This window comes from Mustela putorius, unplaced genomic scaffold, assembly GCF_011764305.1.
Source record: "Mustela putorius furo isolate JIRA1106 unplaced genomic scaffold, ASM1176430v1.1 tig00001929_pilon_pilon_pilon, whole genome shotgun sequence".
Classification (NCBI taxonomy): Eukaryota; Metazoa; Chordata; class Mammalia; order Carnivora; family Mustelidae; genus Mustela; species Mustela putorius.
Genome location: NW_025421909.1, coordinates 49,483 through 62,707, shown reverse-complemented (window position 1 = coordinate 62,707; position 13,225 = coordinate 49,483). Strand labels below are relative to the sequence as shown.

At 45.4% G+C, this 13,225-nt stretch overlaps 1 protein-coding gene and 1 pseudogene across 6 annotated transcripts in view; one reads left to right on the top strand and one right to left on the bottom strand.

The window, feature by feature from the left end:
- LOC123394205 (phosphatidylinositol 3,4,5-trisphosphate 3-phosphatase TPTE2-like) overlaps positions 1–3,653 on the top strand; it is a 42,152-nt gene extending 38,499 nt beyond the window's left edge. For 4 of the 6 annotated variants that reach the window (XM_045087965.1, XM_045087964.1, XM_045087969.1 and 1 more), the window contains 3 exons: positions 564–659; positions 2,250–2,320; positions 3,415–3,653. In XM_045087965.1, coding sequence (XP_044943900.1) covers positions 564–659; positions 2,250–2,320; positions 3,415–3,454 — 207 coding nt within the window. In that variant the 3' untranslated portion in view covers positions 3,455–3,653. The remainder of the gene's footprint in view (positions 1–563; positions 660–2,249; positions 2,321–3,414) is intronic. The other 2 variants (XM_045087966.1, XM_045087968.1) reach the window with 2 other exon arrangements.
- A 2,911-nt stretch (positions 3,654–6,564) lies between these two features.
- On the bottom strand, positions 6,565–12,361 carry LOC123394207 (annotated as a pseudogene).
- Positions 12,362–13,225: the final 864 nt, after the last annotated feature.

Sequence of the window (13,225 nt, the reverse complement as noted above, 5' to 3'; positions counted from 1 at the left end):
AAATAGAACTGCCCTATGACCCAGCAATTGCACTACTGGGTATTTACCCTAAGGATACAAACGTAGTGATCCAAAGGGGCACGTGCACCCGAATGTTTATAGCAGCAATGTCCACAATAGCCAAACTATGGAAAGAACCTAGATGTCCATTAACAGATGAATGGATCAAGAAGATGTGGTATATATACACAATGGAATACTAGGCAGCCATCAAAAGAAATGAAATCTTGCCATTTGCGACAACATGGATGGATCTAGAGCAGGGGGTGGGATTATGGACGTTGGGGAGGGTAAGTGCTTTGGTGAGTGCTGTGAAGTGTGTAAACCTGGTGATTCACAGACCTGTACCCCTGGGGATAAAAACATATGTTTATAAAAAATAAAAAATTAATAAAAAAAAGAAAAGAAACAATGGTTCACATTTATTTATATGTGTAATGGCTGCACTCTGAGACCAAGTGTACTTGATAAATCCAGGAAGCTGCGATAAGCAAACTGGACTTCACCATTTATCCACCCATTAGCTAGGGTTATGATTCTGAGTTCCGTGTGATCATTCACAGATCCTTCATGATGCGGAAACAGACAGCGTGACAATCCATCTGTCCATCTGCCCACCACTGTATGATGACTTCAAAGTGCAGTTTTTCTCTTCTTCCGTGAGTCATCCAGAACCAACCTATGCCAGTATTCTTGTCTGGCCTTTTGAATGATTCTGATTTAGGCTTTCCTTTACTACAATTCCTGGCAAGGAACAGGATAGGAGATGTCAACCCCTCGCCAGAGAGGGGGAGAAAAACAAGGCCGGTCTATATCAAAATTTTTAAAAAGAACATAAGAGATTTTTTGCTCATTTTTAAAAAAAGATTTTATTTGACAGAGATCACAAGTAGACAGAGAGTGGGGGAAGCAGGCACCCCGCTGAGCAGAGAGCCCTATGTGGGGCTCAATCCCAGGACGGATCGTGACCTGAGCCAAAGGCAGAGGCTTAACCCACTGAGCCACCCAGGCGCCCCTTGCTCATTTTTTCTAAATTCTATACAACTTGCATATATTTTCAAATAGGGAAAAAACAAAGGTATGTTTACTGCAGAGTGGTGATCACACTTTTGTTTTGCATGTTTAAAACACAGTGCTCCCCATAGTTTATAAAGTACTTTAAAATGAGGGAGAGCTGACTTTCCTTTGAGCCGATACATAATTCATGTTAAATAGTATTTTTTAAAATTTTATTTGACAGACAGAGATCACAAGTGGGCAGAGAGGCAGGCAGAGAGGGAGGGGGGAAGCAGGCTCCCTGCTGAGCAGAGAGCCCGATATGGGGCTCCATCCCAGGACCCTGAGATCATGACCTGAGCTGAAGGCAGAGGCTTTAACCCACTGAGCCACCCAGGTGCCCCTTAAATAGTATTTTTAATCTAACATTTACCTTATGAAAAATGAGAATGTTTGCCATTGTCATTGCTCTGAACATGAGTGTGTAAGTTCTGCTGAGAAGTCACAAAGTGTACAAGTGTTACTCTTTACATGAATTTCTAAGCCTCAGTGGTTTTGTTTTCCTATTGAAATCATCAAGCAGAACTGCCAATAACTAACAGTGTTGATCAAGTTAAAGTTTGTGCCCTCCTTCACCCCCTGCTTGCTCCCCGTTATGGGAAAATCTGTTCAGTAGTGAAATGGTAGGTGTGTGGAAGCAAGTGACCTTGGTGGTTCCCATATCAGATGGCTCCCCTTTGATCCCTGAAGCCGGTCTGAACACTCGCTCAGTCAGTGGTCCAAAGCAGGAGCTCCACTATAAGAAGTACTGGCCTGGGCAGTGTTGCTTAATTTTGTGATTTTCAAGGGCCATGAATGAAAACTCTCTCATGTGTGGGTATTCTTATCATTAATACTGACAGTCAATTATCAGTGCAGCTGCTGCTTGTAGAAATGGATGAGGTCTTTGGACATAAAGTGGCATCAGTCTCTGGTCAGCACGATGTAAACTAGGTTGGAGGACTATTGTCTAATTTATATAGAAAAAAACACATTTCCTTAAATTTTGATAGGAATGGCAAGAAAAAGCCATTTCTTAAAGTCTCCTTTGTGTCGTGAGCAGAGGGTTATAGAGGTTAAGTGCTGTGTGTCTAACGGCTCTAATTGTTCAACATATATAGAAAGGAGGGAAAAGGAGGAATTTTAATCCCTTTGGAATTAGTTTTTAGTATCATTTTTACTATGAAAATTAACTTTTTTTCTTTTAATTTTAGGACCTACCCAAGTATTATGACCAGTGTCCATGTTTTTTTTGGTTCCATACATCATTTTTACAAAATAAAAGGTATGGCTCTGATATAATCCAGTAGAAATGGCTTAATCTCCAAGATCTGTGTAAGGCAGAATGGTACTCCTGCCCTCAATTTATAGAAACCAAGAAATCCTCAAGTCCCCCATTCTTCATTATGTAAAATATAGGGTTAGCGTTGAGAACCACTGTGGCCTTAACCTCAAAGTCCATGCCATAGGACCGTGTCATAGGAGCTGAGACGTATTCTAATCAGATCTAGGTGTGGTAATAAATCCCTCCCCTTGCAAGTGTAGCAGGAGTCTGCTCAATTGCCTCGACTAGGGCAGGTCTACCGTGTGTGTTCACCTTCTGATGACCGACCACCTACCATATTCTAGGCCAGAAAGGAAAGCATCCTCGAGGAAGGCTTTAGCTAGTTTAAAGGTGACTGACACACACCTGGATCTAGGGCAGAAGTTAGAGGACACAGTAAGAATCCGTGAAGACAGCTTAAAAAAAAAAAAAATCAATAGTCTCTATTTTAGAAATGACTTTCTAGTGACTAAACTGGGAAATCTTTTTTTTATAAATTATCTGAAGATTATTCCAGGGAAACTTCTTCCCTCTCTGGAAATTCGTTCCTGAGTCTGGAAGTTCTCTAGAATTCTATTTCTCTAGTACTTGAAGGAGGACTGAGTTAGTGGGAATAGTAGAAATAGCCGCTGAGGACTATGGGTCTTGCTTGTGGGGGACAAGAGCTCTCTTGCAGACTCTGCAGGGAAAAGGGTATCGGGTGTCAGCAATACAAACACAGCTCTGTCAGAGCCACGCCACTTATTTAGGCTTCGGTCTCCATGAGGGAGTTCCTTGGGACGGTGGCCTGCTGCAAGCTGTGGATACCGCGGTGCGCGGAGATGGTGCGACCTCTCTGTGAACTGGCTAAGGGAGGACTCACTATGGTAGAGTGGACAGCTGAGGCAGAAGGAGCATTTGGGGAATTACAAACAGCCTTACTGACTGCCCCAACATTGACCATCCCAGATGTTACCAAGCCCTTCCACTTGTATGTGCCAACTGAGGCACAGGAGAGGGACTAAGACTAACCCTGGTTGGCCTTCTGTGCTTGAAACATGTTTCTTCTTTCCTAGGCTTTACCTTCCACGGAACCAACTGGATAATCCACATTAAAAAAAAAAAAAAAAATACATGGAACATCTACCTTGAGGAGTTTGCAGTCGAGCTGTACTTTGAAGAAGTGGGATAGAAGGATCCTGTTCCCCACAATCCCTGCCACACATTTAGGTCTCCTAACCCTCCTTCCTTGCATGTATACTTACAGTACATTTACATATGCATTTTTGACACCTTAAGTATATGCATTATAAAAGGTTAGTGGTCCTTTTTCTTTCCTGAAGGATGTATGCCAGAGTTGAGAGAACTACTGTTCCTGGGGACTGCGTGCCAAAGTTAAGAGTTTAAAAGAACTTTCATATCAAAATAACATTTAAAATGATTCCTCACAATATTGCGTGAGGTTTATCATGTATTTTTGGGTAAGTAGTCCCTGCTTTCACATGTGTAATGTCAGATTAAACAGGTCATTTCTAAGCTATTTAACAAACCTCCGACTGGCACCAGTACGAGGCTTGAGCCCATAGGACCGTTCCTATAAACAGTCCCCGCTGAGCTTGTGATACAAGCTTCAATTACACAGGCAGTCCTTGGAGGACAAGAGAATCTGGGTAAACATAAGCAGATGTTACAGTAGATTCTTTCTCTTTGTAACATCACCGTGAAGTCAAAGGAAATGTCTGCCTAGAGAAATCTAGATGATTTTAAAGTAAAGCCCCTGACACAGATTCTGCTCCCAGCCAACTTCATTTAAATGTAGGGAACTCTGTGTAGATCATCCTTTAACTATAAACACTGGTTAGTCCAGTGTCCACAGGGAATCCTATTCTCTTCGTTGCTGGATGCTGTTTTATTCGAAGGTCGTTATTTATATGTTTTATTTATATGTCATTATTTATATGTTAATATGTTCCTTATTTATGAACATGCCTGGATGCAGATGCTGTCTTTCCCTCCAAATAGCCCTCAAAGGGTCTCAGCTACCAGTGCAATAGCCCATCTAAAGGCTTTTTAGGAAAAGCTTTGACTATATTACTTGCTATAATTTGTGTACAATAACACATGTTGCTGCTAAACAGTTTGTACTGTTCCCTTGAACATGCATGCAATCATAAGCCAAAGGGGCAGACCACGTGGCAGGGGGTAGGGGGTAGATACTTAGCTGGCACTAAGGAAGAAAACCCCAATTTTCAAGACTTGCTTTCTGAAAGAAGATTACAGTTAGGGTTTCTCTTCCCTAACCCTCCAAGATGCATCCAAATTCCTGGCCACTGAGTTGCTACACTCTTGTGCTTTTGCTCACATAAAGAGAATTTACAGGCTTGCCTCCTTACAAACTGACATAAATACTTCCTTGAAGAACTCAAGAATCTTACATCATGGTACATCAGAATGATACTCTTTTTTTTCGAATAGATCGGACTACCCTGGAATACAATTATCCAAAACATAATAGGAAATTTAGCTATTTTTAAAAAATAGAACAGTTTCCTGCTACATCAACCCCATCCACACAACCAGCAGAAGAAGAATGCTGCTGGTGGGCCAATTTGCACAGCTGCAGTATACAGAAAGAGCAGCTGCTCACTGCCCCGACGCTCTGGCTTCTGGCGCATGGGCTAGAGTTAGCACAGAGCCTCTGCAGAGAACAAAAAGCTTCAGGTAACCAGAGGTTTCACTCAAGGGGGACACTGTGCCAACAAGGACAGACACACACGGGACAGATGTTAGCAGAGTCAGCCTGCTTAGGAACACTGGTTTCTGAGAGAGCCCTTGCTGGTCTTGGAGCAGCACGGTATGATGAGGCTTGCCTAAGTGGGGACAAGAAGGGACCCTCTTCCACCAGGTGACCTGGAGTTTGTGGTGGTGGTTAGTGCATTCGTATGGCATAGCTAAATGAAATTACTTGGTTTGTTTCATTGCTTTGTAAAGTCACCCCCTATATACAATCCTGAAAATCCACGGACTGCCAGTACCAAATGTAAAAGGCTCCAACCCAATAAGAAACATGGCAGTTAGCAATCTTGAGATAAATGTAAACAAGAGCGTCAGCCCCAACATCACACACTGTGGAGGACAAGCCCTCGGTTCTGTCCAGTTCCATCCAAAAGAGGACCTTGCCCATGAGCACTGTCCTTCAGGCACCAGTAGGGAACAAGGGCTTCTCTTGGCTTTGGCACTCTGCTCCCGGGAAGGGTTTCTGGTCAGTGGAGGCAGTGAGTGAGTGAGTGGGCCAAAGTGCATCAGCAGGCGAAAGAAGGTCCAAAGAAATAATCTGCAATCCTACCCAGGCCAGGACCCAGAGACGGAAGAGCAGGCCTGCTGGCGGTCATGGGCCTTCACAAAGCACAGCAGCAGGGCCCCCTCCCCTCAGCACCTCCCTCAACCTAAGGCCCAGCAGAGGCGGAGTTCTTTGGGAGAGAAGGGGAGCTGGCACAGGTGAGGGGCGTGCTGCTCTCACCACACCTGACAATGTGTCAGGGGTCAAGATGATCCCACCTAGGAAGTGAATGGCACTATTTTAACAGTAGAACATCTTGGGAAAGTCCAAGAGGCTTACTCCTAACTTAAATCGTGAACATGGAAGCCACACCAGTTTGCGGATATGTTCTCCTCTACAAAATCTACATAGATAGTTCAGTTGTCAAGCACCACAGAAAAACTGAACTTCAGCCACTTAGCACAGTGCATGTACTAAGGTTCTAAAAGCCTACATCTAGAGTAAGGAATCACTTATAGTCATCTTCATGAAACATGGTTACCTCAGTTTTTCTGGTGAGATCTGAGAATTAAACATGGAACCAAATGACGCCTTCTAACATGTAACCATCCAAGCTGCACGGACACATACAGGTTTACGAAAAGTCCCGAAAGAACTATATTTAGCCTTTCAGATCCTGTACAGGGTCGGCAGATCACCCTAAATGTCCCACCAAGGACAAGAGCAGCAACTGAGTTCAATTTCAGTACGATTATGGGCAGAAATTAATAGGATAAAATGGAGACCCTTTTCACAAAGTTTAAGATTTAGAGTATAAGGGAAGACCAAAAAAACAGAACTCCTATGAAACCAAAATAATTCCCCATTGGTCTTGTACTCCATGAAACCCTGAGATGAACTGTCATGATCTCGTGCCTAGGCTTGGATTTCGTTTTGCCAGGACACTTCAGTAGGCTTCGAACTGGCTCATCAGCTTCCTAATGAATTCGTAGGCCAGAAAGAGCGTCCTATTGGCAGGGAACCCTCGGATCATTTGGGTTTCAGTCCAGAATATAAGGCTGTTATTCCTAGAAGACAAAAAGTGATCATAGACTGAGACGCCCCTTCTCAGAGAGACCCTGTGAAGCCGCAGAGCCCAGGGCTGGACACTGACAGATCCAGACAACACACTGAATGCCAACAAGGGACGGAAGGGCTTCTGTCCAGTTATCCCTGGACGAACGGGAAGGATGGAGGCTCACGGCAACGAGGCCAGGCATCCAGTGTTCCAGCAAATCTTGGTGACGCTCAGGTACCACACACGAGTCCCAGACTTGCTCCTGGTACGAAGCCTCACCTGGGCAGAGAGAAGCAGCCCCAGAACACAGGAGGGCAGCAGCCTCACAGATTCAGTCGGGAGGACAAGGACCGCAAGACACTGGGCCAAAAGCACAGTCCTGTGTCCACAGCTGGCACTGCCCAGACTTATGAAGATCCAAGTGGATGAGGGAGGCGTAAGGGCTCTGTGCAATTATGAGGCTTTATGCAACTCTGGAGTATGAACTGAACCGTTTCCACACCCTGTGACTGCTCTCTCGCAAAATCAAGCCCGAGAAGTTCACATCCCGAGGTGGAAGATGTAGAGCGGATGCTGAAAGGACAGATCTCTGCTCACCAGAGGCACGATCCGGGCATTATACAAACATCTCCTAGACAATCTTGATACTCCTACGTTAACTCTCAAAATTCAGAGCCAATCACCTTCAGGAAGTCTGAGCATTAGGGACTTTCAGCAAGTTCTTTTAAATCCTTTAGTGGTTCTGTTAGAGATGGTTTTCTGATACTATCTATACTCTATAGTACAAGGGGTGCTGACTTCCAAGCATTTGTCCTCTTGGAACAATCTGCAGTTTTAAAGTTCCCTCCGGGCTATTTAGAACAAAGAATCCTGGCCCAGAAGCGAGGAACAAGGACATCAAACATTATTGAGAATGGAAGCAAGCTAAGGCAGGGGCACTAGATAAAGGACAGGGGGCAGGGGAAGAGAACAACCACACACACGTGATTGACCTCCACGAGGGTTACAGCGAAATACCTGGTCTAGACATACCCACTCTATTTCTGCAATGAGCAGACTCACCTTCATTTTTCTCAATGCTTATAAAGGTTCTGATAAATCCTGCCTGTTTTCCAGACATGGAAAGAACTTGAATTCTGGATTTGACACAATCTCCTGGGTAAACAGCAAGCCAGAGGCAGATCCCACCAACTCCACCGCTTAACATCAAAGGGACAGGGCCTGGAGGAGGAAAGCAGCCAACAGCATTTTTGTCTCAAGGACATTTCCAGAGGTCAAGGTGGTAGTGGGTGCAGGTAGATACAAATAAAAATGCTGATACTTGGGGCACCCGTGTCTCAGTCAGTAAGGCATCTGCCTTCAGCTCAGGTCATGATCTCGGGGATTTAGCCCCTTTGGGCTCCCTGCACAGGGGACAGAAGGTCCCATGTGGCACTCTGGGTCTGCCCCTCATCACAGGACCATATCAGTGCTGGTCACTGTGGCGCTGTGTCCCACCTGGCCTGCCCTCCGTGGGACTGGCCCACACAGAACCAGCAGGCCCCAATAATATGGCAACCCACCCCCCACCCCATGGGAATGAGAATAGTGGCCACTGAAACACAGGTCATGTTTTTTCCAACCCTCTCAGTCTGCTGTATTTCATTATGTTAAAGCCCCACAGCCCTGATTCTTCCTTTACCACGAAAGCCAAAGTTGTCTTATTAAACATGATAGTTAAGCCTGGGAGCTTGCCTAACCCCAGAATAAGACCAAAACACTGAAGTGATGTGTTTGAGAAGAAACAAGTAATCATTCATGCAAGCCAAACATTGACATGATTGCGTCAAGCAGCTACACAGGACAAGCTAGAAAGAATTCTTTTCAGTCCTCTGGAAATACACTCAAGATTTGTTACCAAGTTTTATGCTTATTGCAACAACTTTACAGGTGATTTACCCCTTTATTGAAGAGTCCCCAGAGGAAAGTAATTTCTATCTTCTCCCTTAAAATGTTACTCCAGTAAAGAATTCTGGGATGCACAGCTTCATCCTTGTGGCGAGGAAATGAGTGCATCCAGAGGAAGGTGCCAAAGTCCTTTCCAAGCCTCCAGAAACCTCCGTGCCTAGCAGACCCCCACAGCCTCTGCAACAAGCAGGCCAGTGTGGGGCGCGGCCTGGCCCAGCCCAGCCAAATGATTACGTAGCTCATCCTTCGATCTCCCTGATGCAAAAAATAACCTGCTCAGCTCGTAGCCGCCAAAGAAGAGGAAATAGCGAGGCACCTCTCGGAGTAAGGTGCTGGAGAGGCTTTGGTAGAAGCCCAAGGGGCCGTCCTTCCTGAGGACGCTCTTCATCACGGACCAGACTGTGCTGCAGGGAGACAGGGAGCTGTGCTTAGGGCCAGTGAAATGGGGGGACAGGGGGGCGAGGCTGGCACTCCCACACCAGTGGCAGGCCTGGCTCAACCCTGGGCAGGCAGGGAATGGCTGATTCTAGAAACTCAGGCGCCCAAATTCTGAAAATGAGGCTTCTGCAGGGAGGAAATCTCAGAGAAGCACAGATCCCATTATTTTAGAAGAACTGTTCTCACCTGAACTATCCAACAGCTAGGAAATATCATTAAAGTGTGTATTCATAGAGACCTGTGTGTGGCCACTATGCCTCCGGCCAAGACTTCAACAGACTACGCCAGAACCCCGTCTCAAATGGAACCATGTTCACATTTCCCAAGTGTACCACTCAGGAAAGGAAGCCCTGAGAACACTCCTGGAGAAGGAGTACACTGGACTTCTGGAAAATCAGAAAGACCTCCTCTGAGTGTGGACAGAACAAAGGACCTAGACCAGTGCCAACGTGGCAAGGCAGGTTTCTAGAGCTGCTTTTTGCTAGTTGCAAGGCTCACCATCGCAGGCAAGGTCTATTTTATGGTACACAAGAAACAAGGGAAAAGAAGTAGGTGCTACCGAGCCAACACTCCTGCCTGATGACTGTTCTCCCCACAGGTCGTCAGTGGAGGTGGTCTTCAGTAATCTGACCCACAGCTTCCCCCTGTATAAAGGACTCCAGGAGCAGATCAGGACGCTCATAACACATACAAATAAAATCCAACCCCCATTTGACAGGTGGAGAAAGAAAAGTCAGGGAAAGCCAGATAAGCTCTGATTTTTATATTGCTTGCATCCTCTTGCCCTCAGTAAACAAATCTATTTTTTAGTTCATTGAAAAAAAAATGCATTCATACATTCTGGATATTATCCAAGATGTAAAATAGCCAATACCCACTTCTGTCCAACAATGAATAAGAGAAATTACAATAAGGAGCTGTACAAGCTCATCGTATTTGCTCACTCCTCTACCTCCTTCTGTGCCTACCCTCCTCTACCTTTCTTTCGAACGGGTGGGTATAGAAGGAATCTGTTCAATGCTTACGGTCTTTTCGCTTTGTGCTAGTGCAGTGAAGGAGTAAGGGAGTAGATGTTACTTGAAGGCACGACAATGGAAATTCTTAGAAACTGTACAGGGCAAGAGGCACTAAGGATTTAGTTTTAGAAGGTAAGTAGGCAGGAACTTCTACTTCAGGCTGATCAGAGCCCTGGAGCAGCAGTAATGCAGGATCCTTTCTGTCTAGACCCCTCTTCCTGACGGTGTGCACCATGGCAGGCCTCATCTGTCAGGAAAACAGCAGCAGAAACCACATCTTTGGTGTGTATTAGGGAACTCCTTGCTCTTCACAGTGCTCTCAGCAGGTGACCTCGCTTACACCAGTGAAGAATCAAACCACTCGGTAATCAAAAGTATTTCAGAAGGCTTCATCAGGCATCACTCATTATCTAGATCCTTCCTACAACTCAGCTCGCATTCTATAATGAGAATGTAACACAGTGATCCAACTCAACGGGACTGGCCTGCCTTCTGAACCAATCTTAACCCCAAGGTACCACATACCCCTGTGTAGGCCAGGAGTATATAGCCATACCTAAAATATTGTCAACTGATACTTAACTTGGTGCAAGGTGTCCATTTGCTTAAGTTTTTGGAGCCAACAATTACTTTCCTTAAAACTACCTCAGGAAGGGGTGCCTGGGTGGCTCAGTGGGTTAAAGCATCTGCCTTCGGCTCAGGTCATGATCCCAGGGTCCTGGGATTGAGCCCCACGTCTGCTTCCCTCTCTGTCTCTGTCTGCCTTTCTGCCTACTTATGCTGTCTGTCAAATAAACAAATAAAATCTTTAAAAAAAAAAAAAAGCACCTTGGGAAACCATCTGAAGGTTGCTTTAGGAGAGGGGGGTAGGGTGGGGTAATTGGTGACGGGCATTAAGAAGGATGCTTGATGTAACTAGCACTGAGTGTTGTATTTAAGTGATAAATCACTAAATCCTACCCTGGAACTAATAATACATTATATGTTAACTAAATTGAATATAAATTAAAAATTTAAATGAAAAAAAAAAAAAAAAAACCTTAAACTACTCCTAGGGGACATGAGAACAACTTTCTGGGTTCTGTTCCTGTTCTAACTCTGAATCTGGGCATTGGTTACCAAATTGTGTATTTAGTGACTATTAGAACCCCCACTTATGATTTCTGGGTCTACACCAGATTTCAATAAAAAGTTTTAAAGACTTATGCTTTTGGACCTCTAGGCTAAAAAGAGTATCTTCAAACTGGTTGTAAAGAATCCCCAGAGTGCAAGATATAGAACTCTGTCAGAAACCCCACCCTCCCTGGGAGGAGACTACTTGTGTAAAAGGTCAATTAATCTGGTTTTTCCGGTCAGATTTACACACTGAGTCAACCACAGTGACAAAGAGCTTTAGTCAGCCAGATGTCAAGATAAATAAGCAAGTGTTGAGATTAATAAAGACAATAAATCACACTGTGTATGACACACACTCATGTAACTAGAATCTGTTTGCAGGACTGAGGGGGAGAGCATTCTGATAACTGCAGAGTAGCTCCCCAGGGCTCTGAGGAGTGTTCAGAAGACAGGCTCGCTGTCAGTACACGAGAAGGGTGCGGGGGGTAGGTAAAAGAGTGACCCTGAAATCTGGGCTGATCCGCTCACGTGAAACCTGGGAATGGGCACCAAATATCCATCTTGGAACCTAAGTTGGCAATTCTGAAGGCTCAGCTCTCAGACACGGTTTCAAAGCTGTCTGCTGTGTGCCTCCAACACAGCTGGGGACACTGCCTCATGCACTCGATGAGCCAAGAGTGAGAGGAGCTCTCGGCCTCTCCACGTCCCAGGTGTGAAACATCTGCAGACAGTGGTCTGTTGTGGGAGCAGGAGTGGGTCCGGCCTCTGAAAGGTCATTTAGGAAGTACCCCTCTGACTGGTAGGGGAAAGAGTTCTAAAACCACAGTATTTTGGAGTAGATAAATCTCTTTCTCTGCCACTGAGTTTTAGTAGAATATAAAACTGACAAATACTCAATGCACCAAGGCAATGAGAAACCCCGAACAGCGCTTACTTGTGGCTTCTGGCGATCTTCCCTGACGACTCCATCTCATACATGGTCTGCAGCCAGCACTTGACGAGCTCAGTGGGGCAGAGCACCAGGGCCGCAAAGTCAGAGGCGAAGGAACCCGCGGCTGCGTTCTACAGATCACTGGAAGGAAACCAGCACGGGAGTCTGGTCATTCGTTTATTCAGCACTCCCCACTCAAAGCGCTCGGCTGTAAGGAAGAGCAAGGATCAAAGGAGAGGAACCCTTTGCCGAGTGCCCACTGGGAACTCACACATGCGGTTTCATCTAAGGACCCCAGCCCTGGGAAGCCAACACCGATACCGACACCCCAAATTTCATGTGGAAAACCCGTGTATAATACCTAATGTACCTGAAGTCACACCACTACCACGTGGCAATGCTAGGATTCAGACCTGGGTCTGCCTGACTGCAAGATCCAGCTCCTTTTATTAGTCATAGTCCTGGTGACACGCATGGAATATATCCCCCTACCCCTAAGGCTCTATGCAGAAGCCGTAATCCCCCAAGGTGACGTATTCGGAGGGGGCCTCTGGGAGGTGCTTAGGTTTAGTGAGGTCGTGAGGGTAGAACCCCCCATGATGCAATCAGTGTCCTTATAAGAGGCCACCGCTCTCTCTATCCACCCTTTGAGGACACAGCAAGAAGGTGTCCCTCTGTAAACCAGGAAATAGGCCCTCACCAGACACCCAATCAACCAGCACCATGATCTTGGGCTTTCCAGTTTTCAAAACTGTGAGAAACAAATGTTTGTTTAAGCCATCCAGTTGGCGGTATATTGTTACAGCAGCCACACTAAAACACAGTGATATAGAAAACAAACAATCAAAAAACAAAAACAAACAAACAAAAAAAGAGGGAGTAAAAAAATTATCCAAACTCCCACCACCCCAAAGACACACCATCACGATACTTCGGCGTATCTGCCACTAAGCTTCATAAAGCGAGGTTCTGGGGCCATCCCTGCATGCCCCAAATCCAACCTGGAACAACCCCATGTACAACGTTACTGTTGCAGATGAAAGCCCAGAATAAATCTTTAACCAAAAAGCTGCTCATTGCAAAAAAGATTTCCCAGTTCCGC